Consider the following 18,573-nt stretch of genomic DNA (forward strand, 5'->3'; position numbering starts at 1 on the left):
TAGCGATAAGCTATAGCACATCGATACATTGTCATTATCATTATCAACAACTTTTTAAAATGATAAGATTATCGTAAAGTAGTTTGGCATGTTACGATTTATGTATATGTGGCTTATCGATAAATAACTGGAATTCAACTATTCGTTGATAAGACTTCAGTTGCGTGAATTCTAAACAATTACTTGTCAAAATGTTTCACATGATTTATGTAATTCTTATTATTTTATGTTTCTTGTAAAGTTACTGTGAACAGGTTGATTAAATGAAGTAACATTTAAGAGTCTTATCGATGAACAGTAACGGATCGATAAGCTTGATATGATATGGTTTAGCTGATTCCATATATGTGTTAGAGCGAACTTAATTGATTATGCGAAAAGCCCTTTCAGAGATATGACAGCCAAATACCTACCGAGACATAAAAACCAAATCGACAACTTGTTATGTGTATTTATTTAATAAATATATATTATACCTTGTTTTAGGCAGACTGGACGCAAGTAATATGTAACATATGATAGCGAAAAGTTAAGAGATAAGCTGGACTGCTCAATGTTATATTGTGCACATTATTTGTAGGGTCTCATAACATTTCCAACTCTCTCAACTTCCGTTCATGATTAATGATAATAGAAGTCAAGTTTTGAGGCCCTAAATTGCTGAACTCTACATTTGCTGAAGTACTATTATGACGATTATGAATTAAAGTCGCACTGGAATTTTAATAATAAATAATTTATTTATATGTATTTATTTTATTATTTATTATTATTTATTTCTTAGCGGCTTTTACTCTGATTAATATGATAAAAATAAAATTACTTGTATTCTATATTTTTTCGGAAAAGGCTGTGCTTGTACGCAGACATTTTTAATGAACTGTATTCTAGACTATTAAAATAAACATTTGACTTTAAAATTATGAGCGATCGAAACGCATTTTATGCCCGAAGCTTACAGATAAACCCATGCTAACTTATCTAACTTCAATTTTAGAGAATTCAAGAGCAGTAGAGGGTCGACTGAGCAGTTTGCAGAGATTGTAAATATCACGACAGTCGTAGCTCTAACGACATTTATGACATGTAGCTTGACAAGCAAACGTAAAGGTTTGCGTAATCTAAAATAGAGTATTACTAGTGAACATAATCACTAGCAAATGGAATGTGCAGGCATACAAAAGTGTGCTTTAGTAGTTTTCACTCAAAACAGCGAGGTTATATAGCATTGAAATAGATTGAGAATTTAATTTAGACCAATATGTATTTACAAGTCTCAAGATCTCATTAGGTTAAACTGAATAAAATACATATATAGTAATTTCTGATTGGCAAGCTTTTCAGTACGCATCTTTATACTAGTTGCCTCAGTTTTGGGTTCTAGCTCTACCTAATTATAAATATCTAGGCATAGATATCTATACTATATATGGCTGGAATAATATTGTATAAAAGCTGATTCCAATAAAAGTAATTTTATTTCTTATCTTTTAATAACTATTATTTTTTTAAAATTCAAATTAAAGTCCTCATGGTTAGCCTAAGCCTGAGCTACGGTTAGACGGATAGATAACTAACAGAGGCGAACAAGTGAATAAATATACAATATAAACAACCAAAGTGCTTTAAGATATGAACAAATATTTTTGCCGCACAGAAGGCAGAAGCACTTCCAGCAAGTGAACAACTACACAGATAATCATTTAAAGTGCTTCAAAATATGATCAACTAATTTTGCTACTCGTATTGCCGCCCGAGGCAGTTGGTCTATAGAACATGAACAGATGTAAATATTGAGCACAATTTTATCTTGAAGACTTTTAATTATTATTTGAAATTATGGGCAATCGACATCGCCTCACGTTCATAAAAGTTTACTGAATCTTAAACTATATTGAAGACTAGTTAATGCCTTCTCTCTAGATGATGCCCGTCTGCGCTCGTTCCAGTAGGTGATTCAGTCCCACCGGCTGCCAGTTCGTAAAGCTGATATCGCTCAGCATGCAAACATTCCGATCAATATAGCAAAAGAGTTTGCCCACGCGGTAGATCTGAAAATAGTACAAATATCTATTAATATGTGTGTGACTTAATAAATATATTAATAATATAATATTTAATAATTACTAATGTATAATATAAACTATTATACTGTTTATAAATAGATTCATATATGAATAAGTATATATCATATAAATATTTAAAATTTATAGACAGGTTGTACGACAAATTCCATAAATAAATGAGATCAACGTAGATTCAAATGAGGCTAGAATTGCCTCAAGGACACCTTAACAAAATATTCTAGATATAATCCAATTCTAAAGAGTTTTAAATGTCTATTAACGCATTCCCCTTCGCCGTTTACCTGCTTGCCCAGTTCCCGTCGGCCGGGCAGTGGGGCAAAGATGATGCCCAGCTCGGCGCACTTCTGCGAGACGAGCTCCTTGAACTCGAGCTGAGCGGGCGCCGCCATATCGACGAGCATCACGGGTGTCAGCAGGACTGGGGCTGGGGCTGGCGGCATGGGCGGAGGCGGGGCAGTTGTGGGCTGGAGCACGGCATCGGTGGCACGGTGCAGCATGTCCAGGGCGCGACGCAGATGCTCCTTGATGCAGGGCTCGCGCAGAATCGATTCGCTCAGCATGCCCTTCCAGCCGGCATACCAGCGGGAAATCTCCGTAAAGTCTGGCGCCTGATTGAGCCAAATGACCAGGACTTGCATCCAGCGCGGGAAGAAGTGTTTGTCCAGCAGCTGGGCCATATGCTGGGCGGGTATGAGCTCGTGCCACTCCCACACCTGATGCCACAGCTCCAAGTTCTGCTGCAGCGGATTGATGACGAATTCCGCCAGCACCGCCTGCAGCTTGGGTATGATGTGGCGCAGCAGGAACTGCACCAGTTGCTCCTCCGGGAACGCCGACTGCCAGGGCGTGAGCATGGCACGCGCTGAACGATCCTGCGGCGACCAGGCCTGCAGTGCCACGCCCAGTTTGTTGCGTATCTGCGGATAGATGGACTCCTCCAGCTTGGCGCCCAGTATGCCGTGCCAGGGCAGAATCCAGCTGTGAATGGGCACCGTGTCGGTCAACGGATCCCAATCGCTCACGCCCGCCGTCAGCCGCGGCAGCACCAACTGCTCCAGCACCGAGTCCAGCACCCAGGTGGGCAGCAGCGGGGCCCAAGCATCGAGCAGCGCTGCCATCGGCGCGTGCTGCTTCGGCTGCCAGTTGGCGGCGCACTCGCGAAACGAGGGCATCACCCCGGCCCAGATGAGCGAGGAGTAGGGATCGAAGACGTTGCGCGACTGCTGATCCGTCAGCTCGGGCTCCTCATGCTGCTGCAATATGCCGCGCCAGCGCTTGATCAGCTGCAGCGGCTGCGTGGGCTGCTCCAGTGGCTGCCAATCGTTCAGCTCGCGCTTCACCAGCGGCGCAATGACGCCCGCCGCCAGATCGGCCAGCCCGAACTCCTTGTACTCGGCCGCAAAGTCGTGCTGCAGCTCCAGGAACAGACGCTCCGCTTGATCGAGACTCAGGTCGGGCGTCTCGCTCAGCTGCTCGACCCGGAGCAGCGCTGCCTCCAGCGTGTTCATATGATTGCGCTCCAGCTGCACCAGCTCCAGCAGCTGTTTCTGTTCGTGCTGCAGCGCTGCCTGTCTATCGGAGCATTCGCGCTCCTCCTTGTCTATCGCAATGATTTCCTGCTCGCATTGGCTCACGAGCAGCTGCAGATTGTGCGTCAGCTCCGGCATGCTGAACACGGTTACTGGCGCGGCCTTCTCGGCATTCTCATCGCCCGCCTGGGCGTCGTACAGCGTCTCCTCGGGCGTGATTTTGTTCTGGGCCAAGGCATGGTAGCCGCTGAGCACGCGACGCTCCGGGCCAGTCATGTCTATGACCGGCACATTGCCCAGTCGCTTGCTTAACTTCTCGGACAGCAAATGATCCGATTTCTTGCCCTTGGCAATCACCTCCTCCACGGTCTTGTAGTAGTAGCGTTTGCTGTTCTTTTCACGTACCTCGCCCTTTTTCCATTTGTTGAGCTGCTCCTTATTCTCTTTGGCATCCTTCTGTGAATCCTCGTCCGTTTTCAGCTGCTTGGGCTGGCCGGGCACGCTGGCTGCCGTCTCTGGGCCATAGGCACCGATGGCACCGCGTCCTTTGCGCACATGCGCCTGCACTGGCTGCGAGATGCCCTGCAAATCCTTGCCCAGACCCTTGCCGGGCTCGTAGCCCATCTGGAGCAGGAGCTTGGCGCCAATGCCACGTGTGTGCTGCTCCCAGGCGCCTACATTACGATTGCTAGCAATGTGAGACTTGTGTCGCAATCCAGCAGTGCTGTTTGCGGCCATTTTTGGACGTTGAGCCGCCTCCTCCGCCGCAGAGCTGTCCGAGCTGTTGGCATCGCTGTCTCCCATCAGCTGTGGCTGCCTTCGTCCAAACGAGGGTCGCGCCTCGTCGCTGTCATCCGCCTCACTGCCATTCTCATCACTCTCTGCGTGCTCCTCTTGTTTCTGCTTCGCATTTTGCTTTTTACCGGCCTGCTGAATGCCGCCGGCAACGAAATTCACAGGAGCTGTATAGTCCTTGGGCTTACTGGATGAACCGCCGCCCAGACCACGTCTACCACGTCGACCGCTGCTCTCGTCTTCACCCTCATTGTCACTGTCATCAGCCCAAATGCCTAAGCAAATAGATTAATTAAATTTTACAATTTTGTTTCGCGTATTCCATTTTTTTTTGTCTCACCATAAATTTGTTGATGCTTGGTGTGGCGTCTGCGCGGCCTATTTATATTAAACTCATTGTCCAGATCATAATCTGTAATCTCAAAACGTTCGTATTCATTGTCGGACATATTTATATGAAAAAATTGTGTGAAATAAACAAAAACGTTTAGCTGACTTTAAAGTTAGTGCTGTAAAACGCCATCAATTGGCCGCACTGTTAATAGCGATATTTCAATGTAAACAAGTTTTTGTGGCTTTTTGGTGTCAGCTGTCATGTAAGCATGAAGTCACTATTATTTTTAATATTCTTACTTTAAAAGATGTTTATTTTATTACTTATGTCCTTTGGAGTATTTATTTAACTAATATACAAGTCGCAGTTCCATGATATTCCAATGCGCGCCATTAAACAGCTGATTGGAAGATAACATACGTTTTTCGAGCTAACGCTGCCTTTTTGAGTATAACAGCATGCTGCAATAAGAGACTGTTTAGTTCATTTAGTTCATCAGATATTATTTATTTAATTCAATAATAATTGAAATAGTCATTAATAATAACGTATAATACAGAAAATAAACTAGAAAAGATTCTATTTTTCTTTTGTTTATCATTCATCATAAAAGTGTAGTTTGTATAAGTATCATACGTTGCAATGCTACAACTTATTTAAAAAAAATTTAATTCAAATTAATTTAAAGGTACATTTTATTACAAAATAATATTTATACAATATTTAAAGACAAATTTTCAGTAGTCCAGCTGAATTCAGTTAATATTTGAATGTAATTATTCCAAAGAACGTGTTCTCTACTAAAGTTCTTAATCGAACCAGTTCAGCTCCGCTCAGTTCAGAACTGCCGCACGTGCATTACGATAACATTACATTCTTCTCAATGTTCTTGTTGCGTGCGGTTCGTTGTTCGGTTCTTGCGCATACAAATTATATCAACGCGAAATCTCAGCTGCGTAAAGTGCCAACAAGCAAAATAAATAAACATATTCAAATAAATGTAAACGATAACAATTAAAGCATAGGCCGCGCCGTAACAACCGCACGCGTTACATTTGTGTTCCAAAATAAACTGTAAATAGCATATTAGCATTCGTTCAATACATTTGCAAACATTAAGTTTTAATTGCATCTAAACCGAAAGCACACGCAAATATAGCAAGCAAAACAAAAGTGAAATTAACACGTGCGTTCAACATTGTGTTCCCGAGCTTCTGCCCGCCACAGATTTTTCCCAATTGCTTTTCCTCATTTTCGTTGAATTTTTTTGCCGGCATTGTATTTTTTTAGGGCTGGCATTTGATTTGCCTTTGGATTAACTGTTAATTAAGCAAATAAGCAGCAGCCACCACAATAATAACAACAGCAGCAACACAGCAGAAAACAACAAAATGGTTCAGGTAAGCAATAGAGAAATTTATTAAAGAGAGAGAGAGAGGGAAATTACTCTAAATAAAAGAAAGGGAACTAAAATTTGGCAATAACTAAATATTTATGAATTAAGTACAGTGTGAACAAGTTCTTTTTCTGCAATCAAATTACTTTACTTAAGGCAAAGTAAATTTGACTTTTCTCGAGTTAAAATATGAACGGCAAGTAAGCATCGTGGTTTCAGAAGCTTTTTAAAAAACAAATAGAAAATATTGTTATTTAATTTAAAAGTATCAACAAATAAAAAAAAAAAAAAATAAATAATACAACTACAATTAATCAGCAGACTTGGATTTTATAATTATTTAGATAATTTTTAAAAGATAGATATTACATTATTTTAACTTTCCAGTAATTTCTATATATTTTTATTAGTTTTTATAAGTGTTTAGTCATTTTTGATAAATTGAAATTATTATAAATTTATTGTTATTAATATAAAATAATTTACATCATATAGTGTATGAAGTAAAAAGTTTTTTTTTAACTATAATAATTATTATATTAATTGTAATGGAAAAAACCGGCCAATATTTGAGATATTTTATTGTAGACAGAATTCAACGGGATATATTAAGAGATATATTATGAAATATGTTGGAAATATGTATATGTATGTATATTATCATTATCGCAAACCGTGGACTATTAGCATTAGTGTAATGCCTATGTCTTTCGACTGCCTAAAAATATATTTTATATTCATATTTTATTAATTTATGGTATTTTTTCATAAAATTTAGTTTGCTTAAAAGCAGTTTTAAGTTAATCAAGGCAGCTTTAGATTATTATTAGTAAAACAGCTATTTCTGACCAACACAAAATTTAATCAATAAAGGCAAAATCTTCTATTAGGATACTGTTTGGTTACAGTTTTGTTCTACTCAAAAACTGAATTTAGGCAAAATTTAGCTACTTCACACTTTTTTCTAAGGCCCACTTCAAAAACTATCTCTCGTTTTGGGTATTATTAAAGCTCTCGCTTTGATCATTCAAAGGAATAAGCTCACACTCAATAACAACTTTAAACACCTATAAACCGGGCTTTAAAAGCAACTGCTTTGGCCCGTGCTATTCCACCATAAAACCCTTAAAAGTCAACCTACTCGACGTATTCCAAAAACAAAAATCAAACAACAAAAAAAGGCAAACTGTTCTCACAATCGGACTTGAAAACTTTTCACTTTTTCCCAACCAACCCCTTGCCCCCGTGCAGAACGTGCGCCCGTTTCCTGACCTTTGACGTAACTTTGAGCGTTCGCTTTGCAACCCCAACTGCGAAAAATCCTTGCGTGGGATATATGAAAAAAAAAAAAAATAAAAGAACTGGAAAATATTGACTGGCTATGCAGTTTTTCCCACCCCGCTTGCACTGTCCCAAACTGGAATCAACAATAACAACAACAACAACAGCAACAGCGAGAACAACAACCACCAAAGAGAGCAAAACGAGTTAACGCGGCATCCAGATCAAAATTTGGAAAAAAACCCAATTGGATACGTTCGTCTGTTGCAGGACACAAGAACAGTGCCAGGACTGGGAAAATTGGCCCATTTGGCCCCCTCCTTAATGAACACGAAACGTTGCATTTAGTCAATTTTCCAACCACCATCAATGAGGACCAAAGCGACTGCCGGGACGCAATTGACAGTTAAGCGCAGAGCAGCGAGATACCCTGTAGAAATGCCTACGAATAGAAAGATGTTAGAGAACTATATTTGCTTAGATAGACGGGTGGTGATGATATTCTAAAAAGCAACCATAGATAATAGACCATAAATGAATTGCAGTTGAATAAACGGTATAACTCAATTGGAAACATATAGTAATCCCTACAAGCATTCTAGTATAACTAATTTGTAAAATATATTTGACTTCTATATATAAAGTTTTATTAGTTTTGAGAATGACATGAAGTATTCCATTTTATGCTTAAATAGTCGACTGTTGGGTATATTTAAGTTTGAATATAAATTATTTACATTCCATATAATATTTCTATAGATCGTGGCCTTTAAATAGATTAGAGATTGAGCAAATTTATCATCACACACTCCTATTTATGGAGAATTTACAAGTCTCTTATAAAATATTATAGATATCTGCCAATATTTGATATGAAATCTACTCAATTCCCTATAAGATTAATAAGAGTGACTATTTATATATAATAATAATATATATACAGATTAATGTAGATAATATATGATATGAATTCTCTTTTCATTGAAGAACTAATAAGTATGGCGATTTATTTATATAATATATATGTAAATAGCCCTCGATCCCACTATTAAAACAGGTATGACTGACTATTCGCGAAAGAGTTAATTTTTACAGGGTATTCGATAACTAAAACGCTAGCAACTCGTTTACCTGCACCGCCAAATGATTGAAGTTCCACTTTTCGATTTGAAATGCGTTTTGCAACTGTCCACATAGATACAGAGGCACACACACTAATACACACACGCACTAGCAAACGTGCTAGCTCGCACACACAGTTATGCCAAAGCGCATTTTCCACATTTGCATTTTGTCCAGGCTCTATCAATGGCTGGAGTTCTTTGGGGTGGGCTGTGCGGCGGGGCTCATTCGAACGTGGCTGATGTTTGACAGAGCTTTGTTGCTATTGCTGACTGTTTAGTCAGCAGTGGATATGTGCATGTCTGTGTGTGTGTGTGTGTGTGTGTGTGCGTGCGTTGGAAAGATACAGGGGTAATAGGCGTACATCTGTGCCAGCCCGGGAAAATTGCTCAGGCTATCGAGAAATGTTTTTCGAGTCTGTTATTTGTAACGCTCTTCACGCACTCTTAGCCTGTTTCCTGGCCATGTTGCGCTGCTCCGGCCATAAACGTGGCTTCAAATCCATTCAAAGATAAGCTAAACGCACAGTTTTCTATTCAAAGTTACGATGTGCCTTAGTTAATAGAGCCATCATTTGGTAGACTCTATATCGTTTTGAGAGGACTTCCGGGACGATGCGCAGTTGAGAGTTTTAAATGCTCTACAATAGTTTAACGAGTGCTATAATTTGTAATCCATTTGATTTTTTTAAAGCATAATTCTTAAATATAGAATATTTATTTTAATTTTATTTTTGAAAATTCTATAGGCCAAATAATTTCGTGATGTTGCCTTTAATTTTTATCGATTAAGATATTGCACATTTCAATTTAGCTAAATTTCTATTCACAAATTTGAAAATTTTCGTTAAATAAAATACATCAGTTTGAAAAAAAAAAAAACAAATCTATAAAAAACAACTTAAAATATAATGAATAAAATCTAAAATAAACATAAATTAATTAAATTCATTTAAAAATAAAAATAAGAAAATCTGGTTTATAAAAAACATAAAAGTAAAAAAGAATGAAGAACAAAAAGAACAATATTTATAATTTAAATTTAAAAAAATATAAATTAGTGCATCCTAAAAAAAAAAAAAAAAAAAAAAAAAAAAAACTTTTCCCTCATGACATTCTTCCAGACAAGAGCTACATAAAAAAATTTTAAAAATCATTTTACTTCTGTATATATATATAGCTATATTTATTCTTAAAAATCTATAATATATTTTGATATATATTCTTCCTATCTATAAACAGCCTAGCTATACAACATTAAAATTTCCAACATTTTTAAATCAATCAAAACGAAACCAAAATACTTCATATTAGAGATATCATCTCATCAATCTCCACCAATGTTTTGCTTTATGGCGCTTCCTTTCCTTTCCTTAGAAGAGCCATTGCGACAAAGGTGAGGTGCGTGTTGTTGCTGTTGCGGCCGTTGCAACAACAGTTGCTGTTGCTGCTTCTGTTGCTCTTGCTCCTGTTTAGGCTCGATTCGGTTTGTGTGTCGGGTGCGCCTGAAGGCAGTCGCCTTACATTTTGTTTCTACTGCTGATGGACAGTCGATTGCCATTAGAAGGTTTTGCTTTTCAATTATCAAATGCATGCTAGACTAGACTAGCTGTGCAGGCTGCGCGTGGAGCCGAATTGCAACTGCCTGCAGAGGGATTCGGTCGAGGCGGAGTCAAGGGACTGAGACGAATCGCTATCCATAACAGCTGCCAAATGACGTAACATTGTCGCCTCTGGATCTAAATCGGTATCTGGACCCGGACCCGGACCCGGAACTGGAACTGGAACTGAACCGGTTAGCGCTGCCGTCTGACCACGCAGTGATTGGTTCGGCTCGTGGGTGCCGCTGCTTATGAACTGGGCGAACTGCTGTGGCGCCTGCAGCTGGGCCAGCTGCTCCCAGTCGGGCGATGCCGTACGCAAACGCTGACGCATCTCGTTCAGGGCGCGCTGTGTCTCGTAGCCCGCCTGGGCCTCGTATTCACGTTCGCTGAGCAGGCGCCTGAACGAGGGCGGCATCACACTACGCTGCAGCTTAGTCAGCTTCAATTGGAGCCACTGCAGCAGCCACCACAGCTCCGGCCAGGGCATCAGGCAAGTAAGGCATAGCCAGCTAAACACGGAATTATTCGAGGCGTTCATGATGAACACACACGCCAAAAGTCGCATAAATCGACAATGCAAATAACGCACCCAGGCGTGGCGCCACAGAGTGCGATGATCCTGGCAAAAATTGACCAGAACATAGACGCCGGCGACGAGGGCCAGAGCCACACTCGTCGGATACTGTTCGAGCACCAGCTTGAAGTTCGTGCTCAGTGGCTGGATGCTGGTCAGCTTGCGATCGCCGTGATAGAAGAGAGCCACACAAACAACAATCACGCTGGCCAGGTGAATGCCCATCAAGGCGGCCACGCTGTAGACACACATCAGGGAATCGCTCATCGAGGTCGCCACCTCGACCAGCCACATGACAAAGCCGAGCGTAAAGCGTGCCACACGCTCCGCGTCGCAGCGATCCTGCAGCAGCGTCAGATTATACGCCTGATCCGTGAAGATGCCGTAGCAATAGTGCGCATGGGCTGGCAGCGATATATAGTGCATCCCTTTATTCCGTCCGCTCAGAAATCTACCCTCAAAGCACTCCTTGTGCGCCAGATGCGCATCGTAAACACCCTGGGCCGTGGGCGCCTTGTACTGCGAGTATTTGGCGCTCGGCCCTTGGATCATCAGGAGCAGTCGATTGCTCTGAAAGATATTCCGCAGCTTCAGCGGCTGATCACGACGGCAATAGATATGGATGCGATTCTGTGAGTAGAACGTCTGCAGCATTGTCAAGCCGTCCTGGACATGCGGTACGCCTGCATGCAAATATGTGACATGCTGATCATTGAAACGCTCCTCGAACAGGCCGTCACAGCAACCGCTCAATGCCAGCAGGAGTAGGAAAACTTTTGCAAGCATCGGAATTATTTTCCTCATTGTTTTTTTAAATGTTATGTGGAAATTGTTATAAATATGTAAAATTCGTTTAGGTTGTTGACGGGTGATGAACGCTAGAGTAATGAAATCCTGGCAACTAGCTTGGGTGTCAAAATTGAACAAAGCTACCTGATCGCATCTGATTGTTTCTCCAGTAAATAAGATCCAATTATAGTATTGTTTGAAAAGGGTTTTTAGATTATTAATAAGATTATCAGCTGTAGTGAATAATGAATAAATAGTAAAAGTTTTATAATATAATACAATTATTCGTGTTTCTTCTTTTTGATATATATAATTTGTTATTGTTTGTTAATGTTATAAAAAATACAAAAATAAATGAAAGGTAACATTTTATTTGTAGTTTATAATTTAGAATAATTTCTTTGTATTTCATTATTTTTTATTGTTATTATTTATTATTATTATTTTTATTTTATTATTATTATTTTTTTAATGTTTTTTTTTTACTTATTGTATTATTTTTATTTTATTATTATTATTTTTTTAATGTTTTTTTTTACTTATTGTATATTTTTGATATTATATTTACCATTTTTTTCTATAATTATTTTTATAATTGTTTTTGGTATTTTGTTTGTTTTTTATATATCAAATACATTGTATCCATTTTCTATTTATTTTTATACTTTTTTGATTTATATATCTATTACTAAAGTGCATATATATATGAGGCTCAAAAAATTTAATTATATCTATTTTTTAATTTTAATTTTTATATTTTCTTTATATATTAAAAACGAATTTCTTATATATTATTCATTGCTATTTAAATTCATAATAAACGAAACAGATAATAAATAAATAGACTAAACTTGTCAATCAGATAGTGTCAAAAATACTTGATTGATATTGATTGCATATCTAATGTAAAGACTAAAGAATTTCTACAACATGTAGCATCAGCTCGCAAACGAAAACTCACTCAGAAGTAAATAAAAACATTTATCGACTACCTCAACATTGCCCTAGATAATGTGATTTTCCAAAAGTAAACTTTATTAAATTCTAAATAAAGTTCTATAGCAAAAACTTTATAAATCATGTAATTGATGAACAATAATCATATATCATAGCCTTGGATACCCACACGCAATAAACTTTGTATCGCATCAATTGATGGCATTAGAGTCTGCTCAGCCCAACATGAAACTCAGCCCACTCCGGACTTCTTAACACAACATTGAGTGTGGACTTTGTAGTCGACTTTCAGGCGTGCGTCGCATATACCAAACAGGTTAAAAAGAGAGGGAGATGGAAAGAGAGAAAGAGAGAGGAAAGCAGAAGGCATACTAAGTGCTGCTGTTGCTATAACAATTTTAAACATTGTTGAAACGAAAGAGAAAACTGATTAATAAACTATGAATTTAAAGCACAAAATATTAGGCAAGTTAAAGTTCAATTTTGAAGCAGAAGACGTTTAAACTTAAAATAGAAGCCCCTCATATACTCGAAAATTATTTGATGGTTAGAATTCATAGTACAAGCAAATCTGTGCTTTAGTTAGGTGATATTCTTTCACAAAATAATATTTTCCCAAAAGTTATAGGTTTTTATGTTTTTAATTGATTATCCCATACATATCCTAGTTAATACTCTAATATATCATATATTGTTTCAATTTTAGTCCAACCTCATATGCTTGAGCTCGTCCTATACTAGTTTGCTCACACTTACTCTAGCTTATGACATATCATCTATAGATTCTATTTCACGCCCATATCATATGCCCAAGTGTAATTCGTTCTCATTGCTCCTCTTTTTCATCAACTCGTTTTGCTCGTTCTCTTATTTTTGTTGTTTCTTTTTTTTGTCTCTGTTTTTGACCATGTTCTCTAGTTGGCTTTTAGACGTCACCTGTCCTTTGTGCCACATTTTTCTCTACTCCGTTGTGGATGCTTTATTTGTAGTTGTCGTTTTTCAGTCGCATACTACGTGAACCAACTAACAATGTGTCTACGTACTACGTAGTGCCCGCCCCCTCCTGGCCACAGCAGTTCGAGTACAAGTCAGGGCCAAGCGAAGAAGAGCAAAAAAGAATTTCCCGGTCATTCCATCAAAGCGCAAGTCGCGATAAAAAGAAGCGAAGCAAAAACTCTGAACAAAAATTAAAAAAAACAAAGAAAACAGCCAAGGCAAAGGAAAATCTACGCACAAAGTGGCAAACAGCAAAACGAAGAAAAAAAATCCAACTGAAATGGCCACAAAATGAAAACGAATGAACGAGAGTGAGGGAGGGAGAGAGAGCAGGTGAAGGAGTGGGCAGTGTGATGGGGTTAGCAAGAGATAGCGACTGAGAGGCTGCAGAGAATTTTCCCGTTATGAACCAAAAATCGAACTGAAATTTGTGCTGTGTTATTTTTTGCTGCTTCGGCTGCCTACATAACTGTTGTTGTTGCTGTTGTTGTTGTTGATATGCGTGTATGCTATGGCTATCCATTGCGTTGCTACGTTGCGTTTGCGTTTGCTTGCTGCTTGCTGCTTGTTCTCCACGCTCCTTTTTGGGCCTCATGCATTTTCCGTGTTTCGTTTTGTGCGCAAAATAAATTGGTAAACAAGCGAGGCGGCCTGAGGAGGCCTGCATTAGCACGACAAGGACAGTGATCGAATGAACGAATGACAGAGATGGGGCAACAGAGGAGAGCGCTGGCCGAGTGTGAGAGAGAGCTGGCCTGCCTGGTGGTCAATGGCAATACATGGTCATCCGATTCTCGTACATAGCCATTCGCCTGCATTCATGCTCATGCTGTGTATGTGTACATACGTATATGTACATATGTATGTATGTGTGTGAGTTAGTGTGCGTGTGTGTTGTGTTTTCTGTGACGCTGTGCACATTTCATTCTGGCTGCATTTTAGTGCCTGTCCATTGTTTTTGGGTAGTCACCTCCCACTCTGGAATGGCTCTGCCATCGAATTCCCCCCTTCTTCTGGTGTGCTCTTCTTCTTCTTCCCTCTTCTTCTCCTCTGCTCTGCTCGCGACGTTCATGTATTGCATATGGTGCGTCCGTTAGCCGCGTGGGTCACATGCGTTGCGTGGTCGACGCGCCGCTGTCGGCGCTGCTTTTTTGCCTCTCTCGCTGTGCGTTTACCTCTGTCATAGGCGGCACTGCCCGTGCCGCTGTCGCTGTTGCTGTTGCTGCCGCTGCCTGTGCTTCTGTCGCTGTCGCTGCCGCTGCTTTTGCCACGGCTTTTTTCCACGTTGTCGTCGCGTCTCTTCCAACTCGCTGGAAAGCTGCGAGGGACTCAAGCCCCTCTCTTTTTTCACATTTCTATTGTTGTTGCTTTTTGGCTGCTGCATTGGAGGCGCAGTTTTTGCATTGCCATTGTGCACAGTGGTGCAAGGTATGCATGGAATTGAAAAGGGGAAATATTAATAAAAATATATATATATATAATATGATAAAGTAAAACTTTTGTGAGATCGAGTTTAATATTTGTATTTTACTAAAAGTTATAATAATAAATTATTGTATAATACTTAAGTGACTGTATGGATTTTACATTATTATTATTTGAAATTGACATAAATGATTCCGAAGCCAAAAAAAAAAAAAAAAAAAAGAAATAGCAACTTGAAAATAAGAAATATATTTAAATCTTGTTAAAAATAGGAAAAATACGATATAAATGTTACTTTTAAATTACGCATATGTGGCATTGTCAGAAATTTTATTAATTTTTTTTTTTTATCTCTGTCATTTCAGGTAAGCAACAAATGCCATTTGCTCCAGTGTGCAAGTCCAATCAGTAAAAGCGAACGAAACGCGACGCTGGCGCTGCTGCCATCGCTGCTGCCGCTGCTTTTGCAACTGCCGCAGTCGCTCGTTATGTGTGCCAGGCAAAAGGCCAAACGCATGTGTGTTCAGTCGACCCTGTCAACCAGCCCCACCAGCTGCCCAACTCTCACCGCCGCCGCCTGCGCCTCCCCTACGACATGTTGTGCACTACTGTACATAGGCACGATGAGCGAACGAACGGCATTATAGGGAGAGCAGGCGGGTGCGAGCGAGTGAGCGAATGACGAGCCTATACATAAAATGGCGTTGCATATGAGGAGAAAACCCCAATGCAATTGTGTGAGTGACCATCTCGTTGCGTGCGTATGTACATGCGTGTGAATGCGTGCGTGTATGTGTGTGTGCGTGTGTGTGAGCCTACGCAACGGTAGCTTTTTCATTTTAGCTGCTGCTGCTGCTGCTGCTTCTGTTGCTTCGGCTGCACCTCAAAAGCAAAACGCATTGAATGCGTATCGAGTCCAAGTCGAATGTTGACTGTATTATATTGCCAGAGAGCTTGCTTCAACTCCATCTCGTTTTAGCTAGCGCTCCCCATCTTTGTCTCTCTCTCTCTCTCCCACTCTCTGTGCATGCACTTAAAAGCTCGTCCAGGCGCTGCAGGCTATAACCAATACACACACACACACACACACACGCACACACATGCAAACATGCAGCAAATTGAATAAACTCCCAAAATCAAATTTTTCACCACTTTTGCTGAACTGACGTGAACGGCAGCTGCTCGCTATACACACACACACACACACACACACACAACAAACTCGCTGCCTGTGTGTGTGTGTGTGTCCATCTTTGCCATTTAAAGGGTCAATGAAATGCAAAGGCTATACCATTTTCTCTCATCCACGTCGCTACGTTGATGTCCATGTCATTGTCCGTGTCCAAGTCGGGGTCCTCGTCCTTCATTGATTGCCCGGCCGTTTTTAGTTTTTGACTGAGCGCCCTGGCAAATCAATTGAAAAACGTATTCTTTGCTCTATGCTAGAACCCAGTTCTGTTCATATTTATTGTGGCATTGCCTCGGCTAGTATTTATTGGCTTTGATTTAGTTGCTAAAATATATTGGACCTTCCTGCTGGTCCGGCCAGAGCTGCGAGCAGCCCAGCTCTTATTGACCAGCAAACATTTCATTTCATGTGCTTGACTGTGATTGGGCTTTACTTTCCATATGTAACGATGTCAATTATGGGCACTTTTTGCAATGCCAGTTGCCAATTGTTTAGAGCAATAAATGGAAGTCAATAGAAACTCTTTTGTTTCTTACTTGCTGAAGTCGTTTGAATCTGTTGCACAATTTCCAAGAGAGATTAAAGTAAATAGAAATATAATCAATATTTAACAATGTTCTGATATATGTATGTAGGTCTATCGATTGGGGCATTTATAGGACTAGGTTTGCTTTTATATACTCTAACCTAGTTGTTTTGTTAAAGTATAAATTTAGCAAAAATTTGATAATGAAGTCTGCTCAAACTAAAAGCAGAATAGACTAAAGTAATTTATCCATAGAGTCTGCTTGAAATATATAAAAACTAGTTATGCTACATACATACATATGTACCTCCGCTAAATTATTGCTGCTCCTCAAAGTATGCAACAAAAATATATTAATTTGATAGCATATCTTTATATATAATTTTTGTATAATTTAACAAATAATATTCGACCCTTTATTTACTAGATCATAACTGGAATTGAACTTCCGACTTGAGCTCTAAAAAACTTTGCTCATTTACAGCTAGCGTGAGCATAAGAGAATTTCCATTGTGTGGCCACAATGTGAATTGGGATTTGTTGCCATTGTTCAGAGTTTACATAACTTGTTGACAGTCTTTTGGCTGGCCTAAAGCTTTAGTCAATGAAATTGGAGCAAGAAATTGGTTAAAGCTGACCCAAACAGACGGACAGCCAGACAGACTAAGCAAACACAAAAGGGCAGGCAAGAGGCACACACGCACACAAACACACACACACACCTATACACTCACACAGATGCAAAGAGTAAAGAGTAAACGTAAACAGAAGAGTTTTACCTTCATTAAATATACGTATAAATATTAGACATGCTTCAGGATCTACAATATATACACACACATTTGTATGTGTGCGTGTGTCTGTTGTTTTTTTTTTATGTGGCAATTGTTTTGAAGGTCAAATTACGAAATCACCCAAATGATGTTGCCAGCACCCAGGACAACATAATATATATACATATATATTAAATGGAGCAAAAGTTGTAACAAAACTTTTGAGCTGCCGAAATGTGTTGCACATTTAAAGCCCCCCACTTTGGGGAGTGGGCGTGGTGTCTGCTCTGTTGTGAAGGACATCAGACGGTGTGCCACAAAATTGTGTGCTGAGCTGCAAAAACTTCTGCAGCCAGCTCTTGCTGGCCGGCAGGCGGTCAGGCGACTTGACCTAGTGGCAGCTTGTGCAAATTTATTTGTTTCTGGCAACTGCAGATGTTTTTTCTTCAGAACAACAAAGGATGTTGACGTTAGCTAGGTGCTACGAGACATATGTATGCGCAAATTTGAGCAAATGCTTGTGTGTCTGTGTGGGTGGGCGTCAATTTGTGCTTGTGTCTAAAGTGAGTTTATGTGTGTATTTGAAGCTTTGAGTTTAATTTGAATGATTGAAAACAACAACAAAGCATATTTGTATTGCACTTAAGGTTTGTTATGCTTTAGTTTCATTTATGTTGTTCATTTACTTGGCTAAATTGAGTTATATTAGCTGAAAATAAAGTATATTGGATTTTAAATATTCATAAGGGAAATTCACTTTGGTCTATAAGAGTAAATTTCACGTATTCTGACACATCATGAATGTCATAGTATATTACATATTTATGTTGAAATTGCTTAGGCCTTTGGATTACTAATACCTTAATTACAATTATTTGTTTCTAAAAATAATAATTTTAATTTAATTTCAAAACAAATGCCGACGTTTACATACACAAATATGTCTTCAATTTTTTAAATTTATAAAACAATAGTTTATTATCGGGAAGAGTATTTGAGAGAAGAAATATTTGTTTATAGTCGAGAATATTTCCCTTATTTTCTGATGATTAAGAACATAATCATAATCACCACTTATCAGAAAGACCTAATATTAAAATTCACTTCTTACTAAATATTAAAATTTTTATAAAAATAAAAGAAAATATAAAATGGAAATTTACATATGTACATATAGGCAATATGTTTGTTCAATCA

At 39.2% G+C, this 18,573-nt stretch overlaps 3 protein-coding genes across 3 annotated transcripts in view; 1 reads left to right on the forward strand and 2 right to left on the reverse strand.

Annotated features, from left to right (window-relative positions):
• Positions 1-1,793: 1,793 nt before the first annotated feature.
• Positions 1,794-4,933, reverse strand: sip1 (septin interacting protein 1). The gene is made up of 3 exons (XM_030388962.2): positions 4,752-4,933; positions 2,369-4,686; positions 1,794-2,051 (listed from the first exon to the last, which is right to left on the reverse strand). The coding sequence occupies exons 1-3, from the start codon at positions 4,858-4,860 to the stop codon at positions 1,920-1,922; spliced, it is 2,559 nt and encodes an 852-aa protein (XP_030244822.1). The 5' UTR covers positions 4,861-4,933; the 3' UTR covers positions 1,794-1,919.
• Positions 4,934-5,601: 668 nt separating this feature from the next.
• Positions 5,602-18,573, forward strand: part of LOC108658277 (neuroguidin) — a 68,503-nt gene continuing 55,531 nt past the window's right edge. The window contains exon 1 of the mRNA XM_089257435.1: positions 5,602-6,145. Coding sequence (XP_089113561.1) covers positions 6,137-6,145 — 9 coding nt within the window. The 5' untranslated portion in view covers positions 5,602-6,136. The remainder of the gene's footprint in view (positions 6,146-18,573) is intronic.
• Positions 9,729-11,577, reverse strand: LOC115564534 (uncharacterized). Its single transcript, XM_030388965.2, has one exon. The coding sequence runs from the start codon at positions 11,523-11,525 to the stop codon at positions 10,149-10,151; it is 1,377 nt and encodes a 458-aa protein (XP_030244825.1). The 5' UTR covers positions 11,526-11,577; the 3' UTR covers positions 9,729-10,148.

Source organism: Drosophila navojoa, chromosome 3 (genome assembly GCF_054131105.1).
Source record: "Drosophila navojoa isolate 15081-1374.11 chromosome 3, UAZ_NAV_1.0, whole genome shotgun sequence".
Classification (NCBI taxonomy): domain Eukaryota; kingdom Metazoa; phylum Arthropoda; class Insecta; order Diptera; family Drosophilidae; genus Drosophila; species Drosophila navojoa.

Bases quoted from the DNA above. Each gene is read 5' to 3' on its own strand.
- sip1 (XM_030388962.2), bottom strand. From the start codon at position 4,860: ATGTCCGACAATGAATACGAACGTTTTGAGATTACAGATTATGATCTG. The intron at 4,687-4,751 runs GTGAGACAAAAA...CTATTTGCTTAG, and splicing joins CAAGCATCAACAAATTTATG to GCATTTGGGCTGATGACAGT. The intron at 2,052-2,368 runs GTAAACGGCGAA...TACTATTTTCAG, and splicing joins GACGGGAACTGGGCAAGCAG to ATCTACCGCGTGGGCAAACT.
- LOC115564534 (XM_030388965.2), bottom strand. From the start codon at position 11,525: ATGAGGAAAATAATTCCGATGCTTGCAAAAGTTTTCCTACTCCTGCTG.